The 13,468-nt window shown below is 38.0% G+C and overlaps 1 protein-coding gene across 1 annotated transcript in view; it reads right to left on the reverse strand.

The window, feature by feature from the left end:
* The window catches only part of USP24 (ubiquitin specific peptidase 24), a 105,508-nt gene that overhangs the window by 54,618 nt on the left and 37,422 nt on the right, over positions 1-13,468 (reverse strand). Inside the window, exons 12-22 of the mRNA XM_065409056.1 lie at positions 13,313-13,416; positions 7,483-7,590; positions 6,903-6,998; positions 6,644-6,805; positions 4,672-4,779; positions 3,846-3,995; positions 3,256-3,387; positions 2,202-2,313; positions 1,906-1,982; positions 651-791; positions 434-487 (exon numbers count right to left, since the gene is read on the reverse strand). Of these exons, the coding sequence (XP_065265128.1) occupies positions 434-487; positions 651-791; positions 1,906-1,982; positions 2,202-2,313; positions 3,256-3,387; positions 3,846-3,995; positions 4,672-4,779; positions 6,644-6,805; positions 6,903-6,998; positions 7,483-7,590; positions 13,313-13,416 (1,244 nt within the window). The remainder of the gene's footprint in view (positions 1-433; positions 488-650; positions 792-1,905; positions 1,983-2,201; positions 2,314-3,255; positions 3,388-3,845; positions 3,996-4,671; positions 4,780-6,643; positions 6,806-6,902; positions 6,999-7,482; positions 7,591-13,312; positions 13,417-13,468) is intronic.

Consider the following 13,468-nt stretch of genomic DNA (forward strand, 5'->3'; position numbering starts at 1 on the left):
GATGAAATTATATGAAAACTATTAGAGATCTTCCTAGTTAGGCAACAGGAAAGGTTACAAAGTTTAACTACATTCTGTGGTTTTCTACATCCATTACACTGCAGAAATAGTGTCACAGAGGAGAAAAATCTTAAGTCCTTAATAAAGTTGATTTTCAAGTTCAAAAGAATTTAACAAGCATCTTTACCACAATTCAATATTCTAGTCTTCACATAATATACAGTTTGCACTGTGATCTGAAGTTCAAACATCTTCAGCTAAAATGCAGAAGCTTGTGAATTCTCCTCTATAAACCTTCAATTTAAGATTAGCAATATTTTGGGAGACAGCATAGGATTGCATTCTTGTAACACTGCTTCAATTCTGCAAGTAAAACAACACTGAAGACAGAAAGGGCTTTAGGAACATGAACAAATTTAAGTCTGCCACTTACCTCTAATCTTGTATAACAATCAGCAATGAATTTCTTGTGTAGCGACACTGAATCCTGAAGGTATGAAGGACAGGTACATTAGCACTTTAAAAATAATTTCATGAGAATAAAATGGTCAACAACAAATTTAATTAATTGCAATATATATCACAACTTCCCAAGTATTAAACCTCTTCATATGGGTCAAATACCTTTCTTGGTAACAGACTATACTTACCTTTTTCAATCTAGGATTTAGATTAATATAGCTGTAATTTATGATCAACTGAATGGCCTCATTAGCAATTTCTTCATCAGGTGATTCCATTGCTATTTTCCAAATAAAATCCATCCCTATTAACTCCAGTTTTTCTACATTCTGTTCAAAAGAAAGTACATTAGTAAAATACAATTTGACTTTGTTACATGTTATAAGCATGTATAATCATTAATCAGAGGGGTAGCAGTGTTAGTCTGGATCTGTAAAAAGCGACAAAGAGTCCTGTGGCACCTTATAGACTAACAGACGTACTGGAGCATAAGCTTGTGTGGGTGAATACCCACTTCACCAGACGCTTGTTTTAGATCTGCTGGAAAAGTAACTTTTGGCTAAAGTCTTAGAAGCTGTATTTTTCAGTATGTTGTCAACTCTATAAAAATGTTTATACAATATGAACTAAATTTATATAATCTCAAATCTACATAATCAGTGGCAATTTTAAATCTAACCCACTTTGTCTACATGTAGACAAATAATGACTTCTGCAGAAAACAGTTCAACCAAGCAATGGAATAATGAAGAATTCAAAGATCATTTTAGGAGTTCAACAATCACACAAAACAATTTATTTCACACAGGTAAGTCAAAAGAGCAACAAATCATAGGCTAAAATGCTCATCAAGTAGCATATACTGGGGTCATGTACTTCACAACAGGTCTATGAGCACCATAAGTAAGTCTGAGGTAAATTAACAGTCCCTGATATTAAGCAGATCCAGATGTATAGTGCAATGTATTTTTTGCCATATAATTTTATTTTAAAAAGCAGTGCAGGATCATATCAAAGTTAAAAATTTATTACAATTTAATTAAGATTTAAATTTACTAAACATATCTCTTGTAAAAAGGTACACAAATAACTAAACATACAATAGGTTTTTTCTTTAGATGTCAGCAAAACAAGTTGCACACACTAGAACTTCATTTGCTCATTAACAATGCAAAGGAAAACTGGGATTGGTTTTTCAAGTTTCATGACATTATTGTGTTCCAAACTGAAATCTTTTACATCAACTTTCAGCATTCATGAAAATCCCACCCTTAATTTCTCAAGGTAGAAAAGCAAGAATTTGTAATGAAAACACTAAAAGGACCTGAGGTATTTTAGTACAAATATGACCATATAAAATGGCTGGCTGTCTTTTTTTAAAGTAAGAACCTGTTCCCCAGATCTCATGTACTGTTCATAGGAATGAAAGTGCACCACACTTACCAACTGAGTTCCTTGTCGTTTTAGTCGATGATCACATAGGTTCACATTCTCAAAGAACGTCTTAAATAAACTAAAACCTGTATGTAAAAATCATGAAAGATTTTATTTAGAATAAATACCTGTTTTTATTAAAAAAGGACATTAAATACACAAGAATAAAGGATACTCTTAATAGCAATTAAAAATTTAGAATCATGAAAAAAGACCTCTTATTGCGTTTTCTATTAGAAAGCAACTATCTAGTACTTGGGGTATATATTTACTCCTATGACCTGGTGACACAAACATTTTCATACCATTCATAGTAATTTCATACGACTCCAGTTTGAGAATTTTCTCTTTGAAGAGCTGCTGTTGTATGTCACTCTCCAGATCATGTTGTCCTTTTGTAAACCACTCAAAGCACATCTGTGAATTAGTATAGGTGTATAAGTGTATATGGTCCATATTTTGAAGATCAAAAGATTTTTTTAGTAAATCAACATTGCTTTTTCAAATTACTTCAGACACTATAGTGATGAGTGCATAAAAAAGTTTAGATAAAAGACTTATGAAAAGGCAAGATAGTCAAAACATTCAGCAGTCTGTAACCACCTGAAGTGCACTGCTGTTGCACACAGCATTACTATGTACTATGTATCAGCATAACTCAGATAATAGTAGACTTTCTTCTGGAGCAGAACGTTCAGATTCCACACCAGGACTCAGGTTCTCACATATTACACAAGCCTGCAGTGCTGCATTAGGGTACCAGGCATTATTACTAATGCTGTCTATTGCATAAAACATTAAGTGAAGGTTCCTCATTTATGTATCAGAGGGGTAGCCGTGTTAGTTTGGATCTGTAAAAAGCAGAGAGTCCTGTGGCACCTTTAAGACTAACAGATGTATTGGAGCATAAGCTTTCGTGGGTGAATGCCCCATGTCATGCATCCGACGAAGTGGGCATTCACCCACGAAAGCTTATGCTCCAATACATCTGTTAGTCTTAAAGGTGCCACAGGACTCTCTCTTGCTTTCCTCATTTATGACATCCCTGGCTGTTCAGATGGAAGTTACAGCTCAAAGAGCAGATAACCCTCATCTAGTCTCCTGATCAACATTCCCTTTCAACTAAACAAGTCTTAATGTTCAAGACAGTATGCCATTTATAGTTAAACACAACAGCTGCTCCATTTGCCTACACTGTCCTTCCACTAACAGGATCTAATGCATTAGTGCTTTGTAAGGCATTTGAAGACACTGAATGCGAGAAACATTATAAACAATTTATTTTCTATACATGCATTCCAGTTATGAGCTATTAAATTCCTTTCCCGCCTCCAGATGTTGATCTCTTGGGCTTCTTACCTCTCGATCTAACTCACAAACATCTTGACCCGTCACAAGACATTCCCAGATTTCCCTGGCACGATTCCAACCCAAATAGAGGGTGGCTTCTTGCAGAAAAAATGCCAGAAATTTTAAATGCGCCTCTAAGTACTGAAAAGGGAATAACAAAATTGAGTGTCATCTTTCCAAAAGAGAACTTAAAATTAGAAATACAACACTGTTATTTTTTTATACATTTTGCAATACAATCTAAGGTGCAATACATTGTGTTGCAAGTGCTCTGTGGATATATGAATCCATATAGTAATAGGAAAACATTTTTTGGTTTTAAGTAGTCGGCACCAAATTCAGCCATTTAAAATATGCCACAGGTTTTAATAGAGAGGCTACCCCACCATTTAAGTAATAAATCTCAATATATTAGAAAACAGAGTAATTTTGGAGGGAGAAAATGCAGCATATATAGATACAGTGTACATTAAGTGTCCAATATTTTACATTGTCTAGTCTTCTGTGTTTCAGCTGACCATGGCTTTTTTTTGGGTGATTTATAACATTGTTCATCTGACAATTTCTAGTAACTAACTTTAGAAAGCAGTGTTCAGTACCTCCCGGTAAGTGTATCGGCCATCCACTAATGTTGTTCCCACTAGTCCACCAGGACCTGCTACAGATGCAGCCAATCGATGACATGCTATTAGGCTTCCTGTCACCAGTTTCACGATTTCAAAATTTTTCTTCAAGTCTTGAATAATGCTCTTGGCAGAAACATTGAGAAAGACAGTGTAAGAAATGAAGCACCACAACAGGCACACCTAGTGGTTTTTCATTTTTATGAGAATTAGATTTTTAAGAGAACGGTGGGGTTTTTCAGCACTATCAAAACTGTCACAAAGGAGTCCTGAAGGTTCACCTTCATCCTTCCCCATCCATTTACAAACCATCCTACACGGCAACTGCTTTCAGCATCTGACTATGTAGCACTGCACAGCACTAAATGCAAAGCCAAACTTTTCCACTCAAAGCTGGCATAATGCAAAGCACAACTTGGTAGCAGATTGGAGCCGTTTATTTCTATTTTCGAAAGGTCATAATTGATTTTATTACTTCAGTCAAAAGTCAATAAAAAACAACCTGTTCCCTTAAATTTGTCAATCAATCAGGTTCACTTATAGTTAGTAATGGCACAAATATAACGTGAGCCAATTCAGACATGTCAGAAGAGATAAGCTTATCCGCATATAATGGACAGCACAGAGTATTAAGGAATTACCATTGTAAAATTATACCGTTAAGATACTACCACTACATTAAACTCCTCAATTCAAATAGTGCCATAAATTAATACAATATTTTTAACTTAAACTTTGTTATAAAAGCTGAAGTTTGATGGATGTAACTTTGCTCTCAAAAATATTTTAGCAAGTGCCTTACCTTATCTTGCTTTTGGTACGTTTGTTTAATAAACGAACGTGTGATTTCATGGAGCTGACGTAAAGCTGGTACCACCCAAACAAATTGGGGATTATGATGTTGGGATGACTAGTAATAAAAGAAGTTAAAATAATTACACATGTGTACATGCTCAACAATACTATAATTGTTTCTTGTCAGAGAATCCTAGAAACCTATTTATTATCATCCATGCCCCAGCTTCAGGATAATAGTTTTCTTTCATAAATCTGCAGTCACTAGTCCTTGGTTCCTCTCCACTGATGGTCTCAGTTTCAGCTTTCACAATTACACCAGATAGCTGAGGAAGGAGATGGCTAGCTGACAGCAGGTAAGATGGAGAGGCAAGCCAAGGTTTAGAGGGCAAATGTAATCAAATACAGCTACTCAATGAAAGACCAGGTTGGGGAGGCGGTGAGAGGAGTCAGGCAAAACAGAACTTAAAAATTATTTAAAATACTACCAAGGGATTCAGAGGCTCTCTCAATGAGACATTTTAGGGTCACAAGGAGACCTCTGATAAGATATTTAAACTCAGTTTTGCAAGAGAACTTAAGGTTTGATCCTGCAAGGTGCTGAGTACTTCTGTCAGAAGCATTCAGCACTTTGTAGGACTGAACCCTTAGGGGGGTTTATTTTCCATAAAGTCTGACATTAGAAGCTGGCACACCAAATTCTGTTTGGGAAAGCAGCATCTTGATTCTAGGTTAGATGCTAACAATCAATGTTACATGCTCAGCAGCCTGTTCATGGCAGAAAGAAAGCTACACTGAAGACTTCTCCATACCTTTGACAGTGCTGCCAATATTCTCTCAAATGTTGTTTTAATTTCTCCTTGTTTATGGTGGGGGTATATAGGTAAATGTTGCATTTGTAAAACTAGCTAAAACTACATACTATCAAAGCCCTAGATGGAGGCACTGCAACAGGGAGCAGTAAGAAGAAAAAACTGTTACAGAAGGATGCCTTGGAACAAATTTGAGGAGTTTCTAGCAAGAACAGGAAAGAGAAGTGAACATCAGATACAGAATAGTCTGGATTTCAAACAAACATTCCCCCTAGGGCAGACTACTTGAGATCTGCATTTCTGATTTTTAGAGAAAAAGCAAGAATGCAAGGTACCTTGGCACCTAAGGAATATCTGCTCTACAACACACTCACACACTCACTCACTCTTGGATGGTGTTGGAAAAACAGAAAGGCTAGTCTAAGTTTAGTTTAGCATGAGAGAGGGCAACCGAAGTAACAACAAGCCATTTCTTTTATAATGGCACATATTTTGGACTATGGAATAAGGACAGGTGCATTCTTGCAGGCCTATAGAAAGATCATTTATTACATGGGCAGATCTGTAAATAGAATGGGAAATCCTTTAAGCTATGTGCCATGAATTTCACATGGTCAAAGCCCTCTCCCCTCAACAGCACGCTGCTGCCCAGGAGACATCTTAGCAAATTCAGCTGCAAAATGGGTTCTTATACCAGAAGACATTTTTCATGCCTGTTTCTTTAAACAAAGGATATTACTAGGTTTTAAAAACCAATCTGTATTTTGAGACTTGTCTAACAGACAAATCAGAAAACATGATTTACTCTTTCAAAGAAAAATCTAGAATATTTTATATTAAAGGGACACAGTTTCAACACTGACATACCTTAATAGTAATTCCACCTGAAAATTCTAACCCTGAGTCCACTCAAGTTTCCCCCCAAACTAATCACTCCCGGGGCTGCAAATTTGTTTAAAACAAGGCAAGAGACTTATTACGAGTCTCACAGTAAACAAGTTGGCTCACATAAAATCTCCCCCTCTCAGACTCTTCCAAGGTACAAGCTTACAGATGCAACAAATGTCCAATTCCATGTCATTTGAAAGAAGTGTCGATACTGCCCAAGCCACTCTTTAGAGAATATGCCATTTTGGGGAAAAAATGTAATTCTACAGAGAAACGAACCCTCTTAATATCTTCTATGCATTTGATGATGTAGCTCCTTTTGATTGCTTCCTTCACTGCATAAGCATCACTAAGAATTGTCAGATGTTCCTCCAAGGCCTGCTGAATTAGACCACAGGGCAACGTTGGAAGATGAGCCAGTTCCCAAAGCACCTCTAGGACCTTCAAGAACAGCATAAATGGTCAGGGACACTAGTAATTACAAAAGAGATGCAATTCTATTCTTTATCTTAACAATGGAGGATTTTTTTTCTCATACCTTTCCGGTGGTTGTCTCAATGCGTGCTTCCCGACCAATGCGTCCTATCAGGCTCAACAGTTTTTGTCGCACTCTGTCACTCTCAGTCTCCCAGCTCTGCAGGACAAAGACATAGAATTACTATTACAGCAGCAAATATGTAATAAAAATGCAAAGTTTCAAATTAATTGATTCCATCTATGACCTATTTTACTGTGATATCACCAATTAATAAAGGGACACAGTTTCAACATGTGCCACTGCCAGCTTGATTAGATGTGAACTCAGTTTTGTTGACAGGAGATCTAATTCACCAAACACTGCCAAAAAATTATCACAAGTGGCTAGAGACAATAATGAAATCTTTTCCTGAACATACTTTAGCAGTAAGAACACATAACATGGTTAAAACCTGAGTTAAAAGATTAAATCGACAGCACAATGGGAGCGGAGTTATTTAAAATAAATATTTTAATCTTCTCAAAGTGATATTATAGGTTTCAAAAAAAATTGTATTTAGAAATGTTATTTGTAGACTAGATGCTCAAACATATCAACATTCCTGTTTTAGTAAGAAATTTAAATTCAGATAAAGATTTACCTTCTGAATAAGAACAAACAGATGATTAAGTTGATCGGAGCTGAATTTCACAGCAGCTGCAGCAATAATAGTATGTATGTTTTCAATCACAGTGGATGATTGTCCTGACTAAATAAGAGGGGAGGAAATGAGAGACAACAACTAGTTCTTTGCAAGGAGGAGAAAATCAAGACTGTACACATCATGTAAAATCCTTCAGATGTCTGAGCAACAATGGATATAAATGAGTATTGCCACATCTCATGGAAAGAGAATCATTTAGAGAATCATTCTAGAACAAGACAGGATAGTACTCTCAATCTACCAAACCCCCAAAGGTGGTTGAAATACTGTCCAAAAAGAAACAGTTTATATTTGTGAGAAGTGCTATGTTAATTGAAAATATTCTGGGCAGATACTGTAGGGCAGGAGTAACTGACCTTAAATTAACTGCTCACTCTTTCAGAAGTATTTTCTATTTCAGTGTTTAACCATTTTAAGAAATAGGAAAAAGATGTGCCAACACAGGTGTTTGCAGGATTTCCACATCCTAGTGGCCACCATTACAGACTTTTGATTGCGTCAATTAAGGTAGGATGGTGGAACCCATAGAAGTAGAACGAGGAACCACAATATCCATCAATCTGCTGAATGTACAGCTGTCAGTTTACTGCTTGTCAAGATGTTCAGTCTAAAATTACATATGGAAATACTTTAACATTTAAACAGGAAGGTATTGATGCTATCTGCAGTTGTCTGGCACCACTGCACACAGCAATGACAGATCTCTCCTCTCTTCTCCATACATACATCCATTTTCCAAAGCTATTCATGGAAGCTATGTGCATATATAGAAATGTTTTTTCTGTTTATGAACATTAAGGCCCCGATTCCTGCACCTCTAGGAAGCCTCACTGAAACCACGGATTCCCTCATGAGGAAAATTATCACAATCCTTGACTCTCACATAGCCTTCAAACTCTCACCAGCAATATAAATAAGCAGCTTTCCATAAACACTTCTCCCACCCCAGTCATCAATCTATACAACCCAGTGAGTGCTTGACAGATGAAGTGGGCTTTGCACAGTGACCAGAAAGTTACCAGATCCAGGCTCTGGGGGATACAGGAGTGGAAGAAGTAAAAATCCAGAATCAAGGGTTCTCACAGAAAATATCTTGTCAACTGCTCAGTCCCATTTACAGTGAGGGCGTTGCAGCTGAAGCACTTCCACTGACTGCAATGGTGGCAGTATCCGCAACTCCTGTGCTGGAATTTTTCATTGCATTACATGGGAACACAGAATGAGCATGGGAAGCTTTCACAAGATGGGGGGGGAAATGAAAATTGAACTCAGTGACCTGTAGGTATCTACGATTATGAAAACAGAAGTGCTGTTAATTTAAAATTTGGCTTGGGGATCCCAGCTCCAAAAACGTAACCCTGATAAACCTAAACTGCGTGGTGTCATCCATGCTGCATGAACAAATGGAGCCTAAACCTTTACTCTACACCAGCTGCGGGGGGCAATCACATTTTTTGATGCCTCCCAGAACACATTTCATCACTCCTTGTGTCCTCTCTTTTCTGTGCATCTTCTTTCTGCATCTCTGTAGACCAGAAACCCACCCTAACTAGGTTTACTATTGTCACGTTATTGACTTGAACTGGGACCATATAGAACATGGTTGCAACCAAAGTCCTGTAGTGGCACCAAACCTTGTATAAAGGGGGTCAAATGAGGTGTCTAAGACAAGGTTATGGTTTGCTGGTTATGATTATGCTGTCTATGTGCGTGTATCAATTTTGTAGTTGAAGTTATGAATATTGGCTCTACACTGTCTGTATTTCAAAATTATGCTGCGCTTCTGGGTAACACCCCAGACAAGTTGGTGTCAGCTCTGCCTAGCCTGCTTGATGGGCCATTAAAGACCATCAGCTATACAAATTGACCCATTGAGAGAAGGCAGAGATGCCTTGTAACTCAGCAAAATATGCAGGGACTTGCCCATGTGACTCCAGGCTACATTTTGCTGTAATTTTCCACAGTAAGAACAAAGAGGTGTTCTTACACCTGGAAAAGACTATAAAAGACTGATGCCTCATCTCCATCTTGTCTTCAATCCTGCTTCTTACCTCTGGAGGGACTTTGCTACAAACTGAAGCTCTACACAAAGGACTGAATGACCCATCCCAGCTGGGGATGTATTCCAGAGACTTGATTTGAACCTGCAGTTTGTTCTATCACTGCTACAAGCCTGAACCAAGACTTTGCCATTACTGTATGCAATTGATTTCATTTAACCAATTCTAGCTCTCATCTACATCTTTTTCCTTTTATGAATAAACCTTTGGATTTTAGATTCTAAAGGACTGGCAACAGCGTGATTTGTGGGTAAGATCTGATTTGTATATTGACCTGGGTCTGGGACTTGGTCCTTTGGGATTGAGATAACCTTTTTTCTTTTACTGGGGTATTGGTTTTCATAACCATTTGTCCCCATAACAAGTGGCACTGGTGGTGATACTGGGAAACTGGAGTGTCTAAGGGAATTGCTTGTGTGACTTTTGGTTAGCCAGTGGGGTGAGACCAAAGTCCTCTTTGGCTGGCTGGTTTGGTTTGCCTTAGAGGTGGAAAAACCCAGCCTTGGGCTGTAATTGCCCTGTTTTAAGCAATTTCTCCTGAATTGGCACTCTCAGTTGGGACCCGCCAGAACCAGCATCGTTACAACTATGCTTCCATCCCTTCCTCAACATCATGCTTCTTCCAGGTGTCCTATACACCCTAGTCATTATCCCAAATGACCATGAAGTAATAAAAAACACAAGCATGACACCAAATGAGGCCCATCGCTAAACTGCACCACTCACACACTTGCTTCTTGGTGTATACCACCCTCTCCATTTACAGTGTACACACCCCAGGGCAAGATTTTGCACACTGGGAAACAAGCACAGATATGAGCAACTTGTCCAAGATCAGAGCAAATTAGCAGCAGAGCTAGGTACAGAAACCAAAACTCATGCTAGTGTTCTAACCACTAAGCTATGCTTCTCCTTAAAAATAAAGTAAAATCAGAAATAAAAATAGGAAAGAGGAGATTTGGGCCAGAATATGGGTGCATCCCAGAAGGCAGCATGAGGAAGTTCCTGCATTCAGAAGGTAGGGTTTATATCTGAGGGAATTAAATATCAAGTTGAATGAGAGAGACAAGGAAGGTGAGGTAATACCTCCTGTTGGTGGAAGGGACAAGCTTTTGAGAGTCACAGAGCTCTTCCTAAGATCTGTACAATGACATGATAATCATTCAAATAAAGTGTCGTGTTTGACTGCAGCCAAACAACAGTTATACTGAATCATAAAAAAATCTTTGTATTATGATTTTACGAAGTAAAAAACCCCATCAACACTGAATGCACCACTACACAGCAGATTAATCAATCCGAAGCAAGAAGTGGGGGAAGCCCAGTTGAAATTTTCCTATTAAAAACAAAATGCAAATAGTTGAGTGCCTTCTATGCAAGCTCCAAGAGTCTTCAAGTTCAGTAGTGTACAGAAATGTTACTCTTCAGGCAGAGATGACACACTCAATCTTAAAGGAATGGGGGGGGGGGGGGAAATCAGCTGCTTCATGTGTGCAGCATCTTTAAAATGCTGCGTTGACTTGTCAACATCTGAGGTGATGTGCTGTGTCAGCAGCTACCATTAAAAAAAAAAACAACCTAAGAAACTTCACATGAATACCATCCTGTACAGGATGTGAAAACAGGCCAATAACATAATGCTAATCTGAACACATTGTAGTGCATTGACCAGCCAAACTATCAACAACTTCTTTACATTACACACTGGGAATTTTGAACAGAACTTGTTTGCTAAATAGGAAATTTATATTCTTCTGTTTCTTGTAGCTTTGATAAATCAGGGTATGTCTACACCCAGCCGCTAGTTCGGCGGCTGGGAATCGAAGTTCTGGGTTTGACTTATCGCGTCTTGTCTGGACGCGATAAGTCGAACCAGGAAGTGATCGCCGTCGACTGCGGTACTCCAGCTAGACGAGAGGAGTACCGCGGCGTCGACGGGGGAACCGCGGCATCGACGGGGGAGCCTGCCTGCCGCGTGTGGACCGAGGTAAGTTCGAACTAAGGTACTTCGAACTTCAGCTACGTTATTCACGTAGCTGAAGTTGCGTACCTTAGTTCGAATTGGGGGGTAAGTGTAGACCAAGCCTCAGTCTTGTTTCTTACTAAGAATACTATACTGTTTCTTATTCAGAGAATAACAATTATTCTAAGATTGAAGGTCTTGATGCACTATTAATTTTTTAAAAAGTGACATACATAGCCTATCTAGAAAGACCTTGGCACACAAAATAGAACTTTTTGAAATACACGAGGGTGATGCATAGGGAGGAAAATTTACTGGATGTGAAGTCTTCAGGTATGAGAGTAGGGTCTCCCTTAAATATACCTGTTCCCAACCCAAAGTCTAGTTAAAATCTAAGTCTTCCACCAACATTACACAGTTTTATGCTCTGGGCACTCTATTTACACACCCCATACCTCCACCATCATATTTAGACTCTTTTCAGGAAGAAGTGATACAAAGCCTCTCAATACAAAACCCACGTCACAAACAGGCCAGCAGGACGACAAAATATTACAGCTGAGCTCAGAATAAGTGCAAGATGAGTCATGTCAATGTCACAGCTTCACTGAGCAAAAGAGACTTGCTATCATCCCCAATCCTACTGTAGATTTATACAAGGTGTCCAAAAAGCTTAAACTAATTATTTAGTACAAAATATAAAGGCTAAATTGTTTCTGTGTTGACTACAACTTTGCACTAGCATGTTAAATTTTAGACCAAGCAGTTTTGATTGAGGATAGAGCTTTCAAACAGCAGTTTGCATTAAGCATTTGAGAACCATTTTCTACACATTGATTAATGAGAGTGTATAATAAGACTAACAGATTGTTGTCAATAGTATATATGTAAGAGTAGAAAATGTTAAGAGGCAATTAATAGTATTTGAGCTCCCTCTATTTAAAGTCAGATAGAGAGTTGGATTCAGATTCATACCTTCATCCAAGAAAATTAAAATGCTAAAGTATGGTCAGAGGCTAATATAATGTTTCACCCCTTATTTTAAAATCAACGTTTTTTTGTAACCCCCTTACATTCACTATAAAAGCATAAAAAAGGGTATCAATGAGAAGCCTATTTAATTTATGTGACTGTGTTTTGAGAGGTTAACGGAATACTTGACTAAGTGGTAAGGGTGCATGGGAAATGGGGGAGAGGTTTTATTTGGTTTAGATTGTAACATTTTCAGTACCTCACAATCCCCTCAACTGTCCTTTGTGACACCACCCTAAAGTCAAGACCCACTGGTTGAGAAACACTGAGCTAGAACAAGGAGTGCAACCTTGGAGGGAGAGATGTTTATTAAGAAATAAAGATTAACACAGGTACAAAATAAACAGCAATCTAAACTTGTTTAGCTGAAGGCAGAAGTTACAATAGTAAACGATTGGAAAATGTGTATGTTAAGGTGTTCTTTCCCAGAAGCGTTTTTGCTGTCAGGGCCATGGTGCTCATGAGGTAAGTGAAACGCTAACGACCACGGCTGAAAACTGAATGTAAGGAGTCTACACTGATATTTAAGTCCATTAATAATGTACACCATGATTCCATAGGGAATGAACCAAGTAATGTGATCCAGCAAATAAATGGACAGCTAGATTTTCACTATTTTCAAAGTTAGGTGCCTAAATTTAGGCACTTACGTTTGAAAATGTTGGCCTGTTTTTTTTAATGATACATAAAATAGAACAATCCTTAAGCTTACCTGTATTCTCCAAATTTTAGTGAGCTCATCCAAAGACAATTTACTGCCCAGCAGTTCAATAATTCCCTTTATGCGGTCACAGTACTGTGCTTGGTCTATATTACCTAATCGAACAACAGACAGCTAAATTAGAAATTGTGAATAATATCATAAAAA

The sequence above is a fragment of the Emys orbicularis genome, chromosome 8, assembly GCF_028017835.1.
Source record: "Emys orbicularis isolate rEmyOrb1 chromosome 8, rEmyOrb1.hap1, whole genome shotgun sequence".
NCBI classification, from domain to species: Eukaryota; Metazoa; Chordata; order Testudines; family Emydidae; genus Emys; species Emys orbicularis.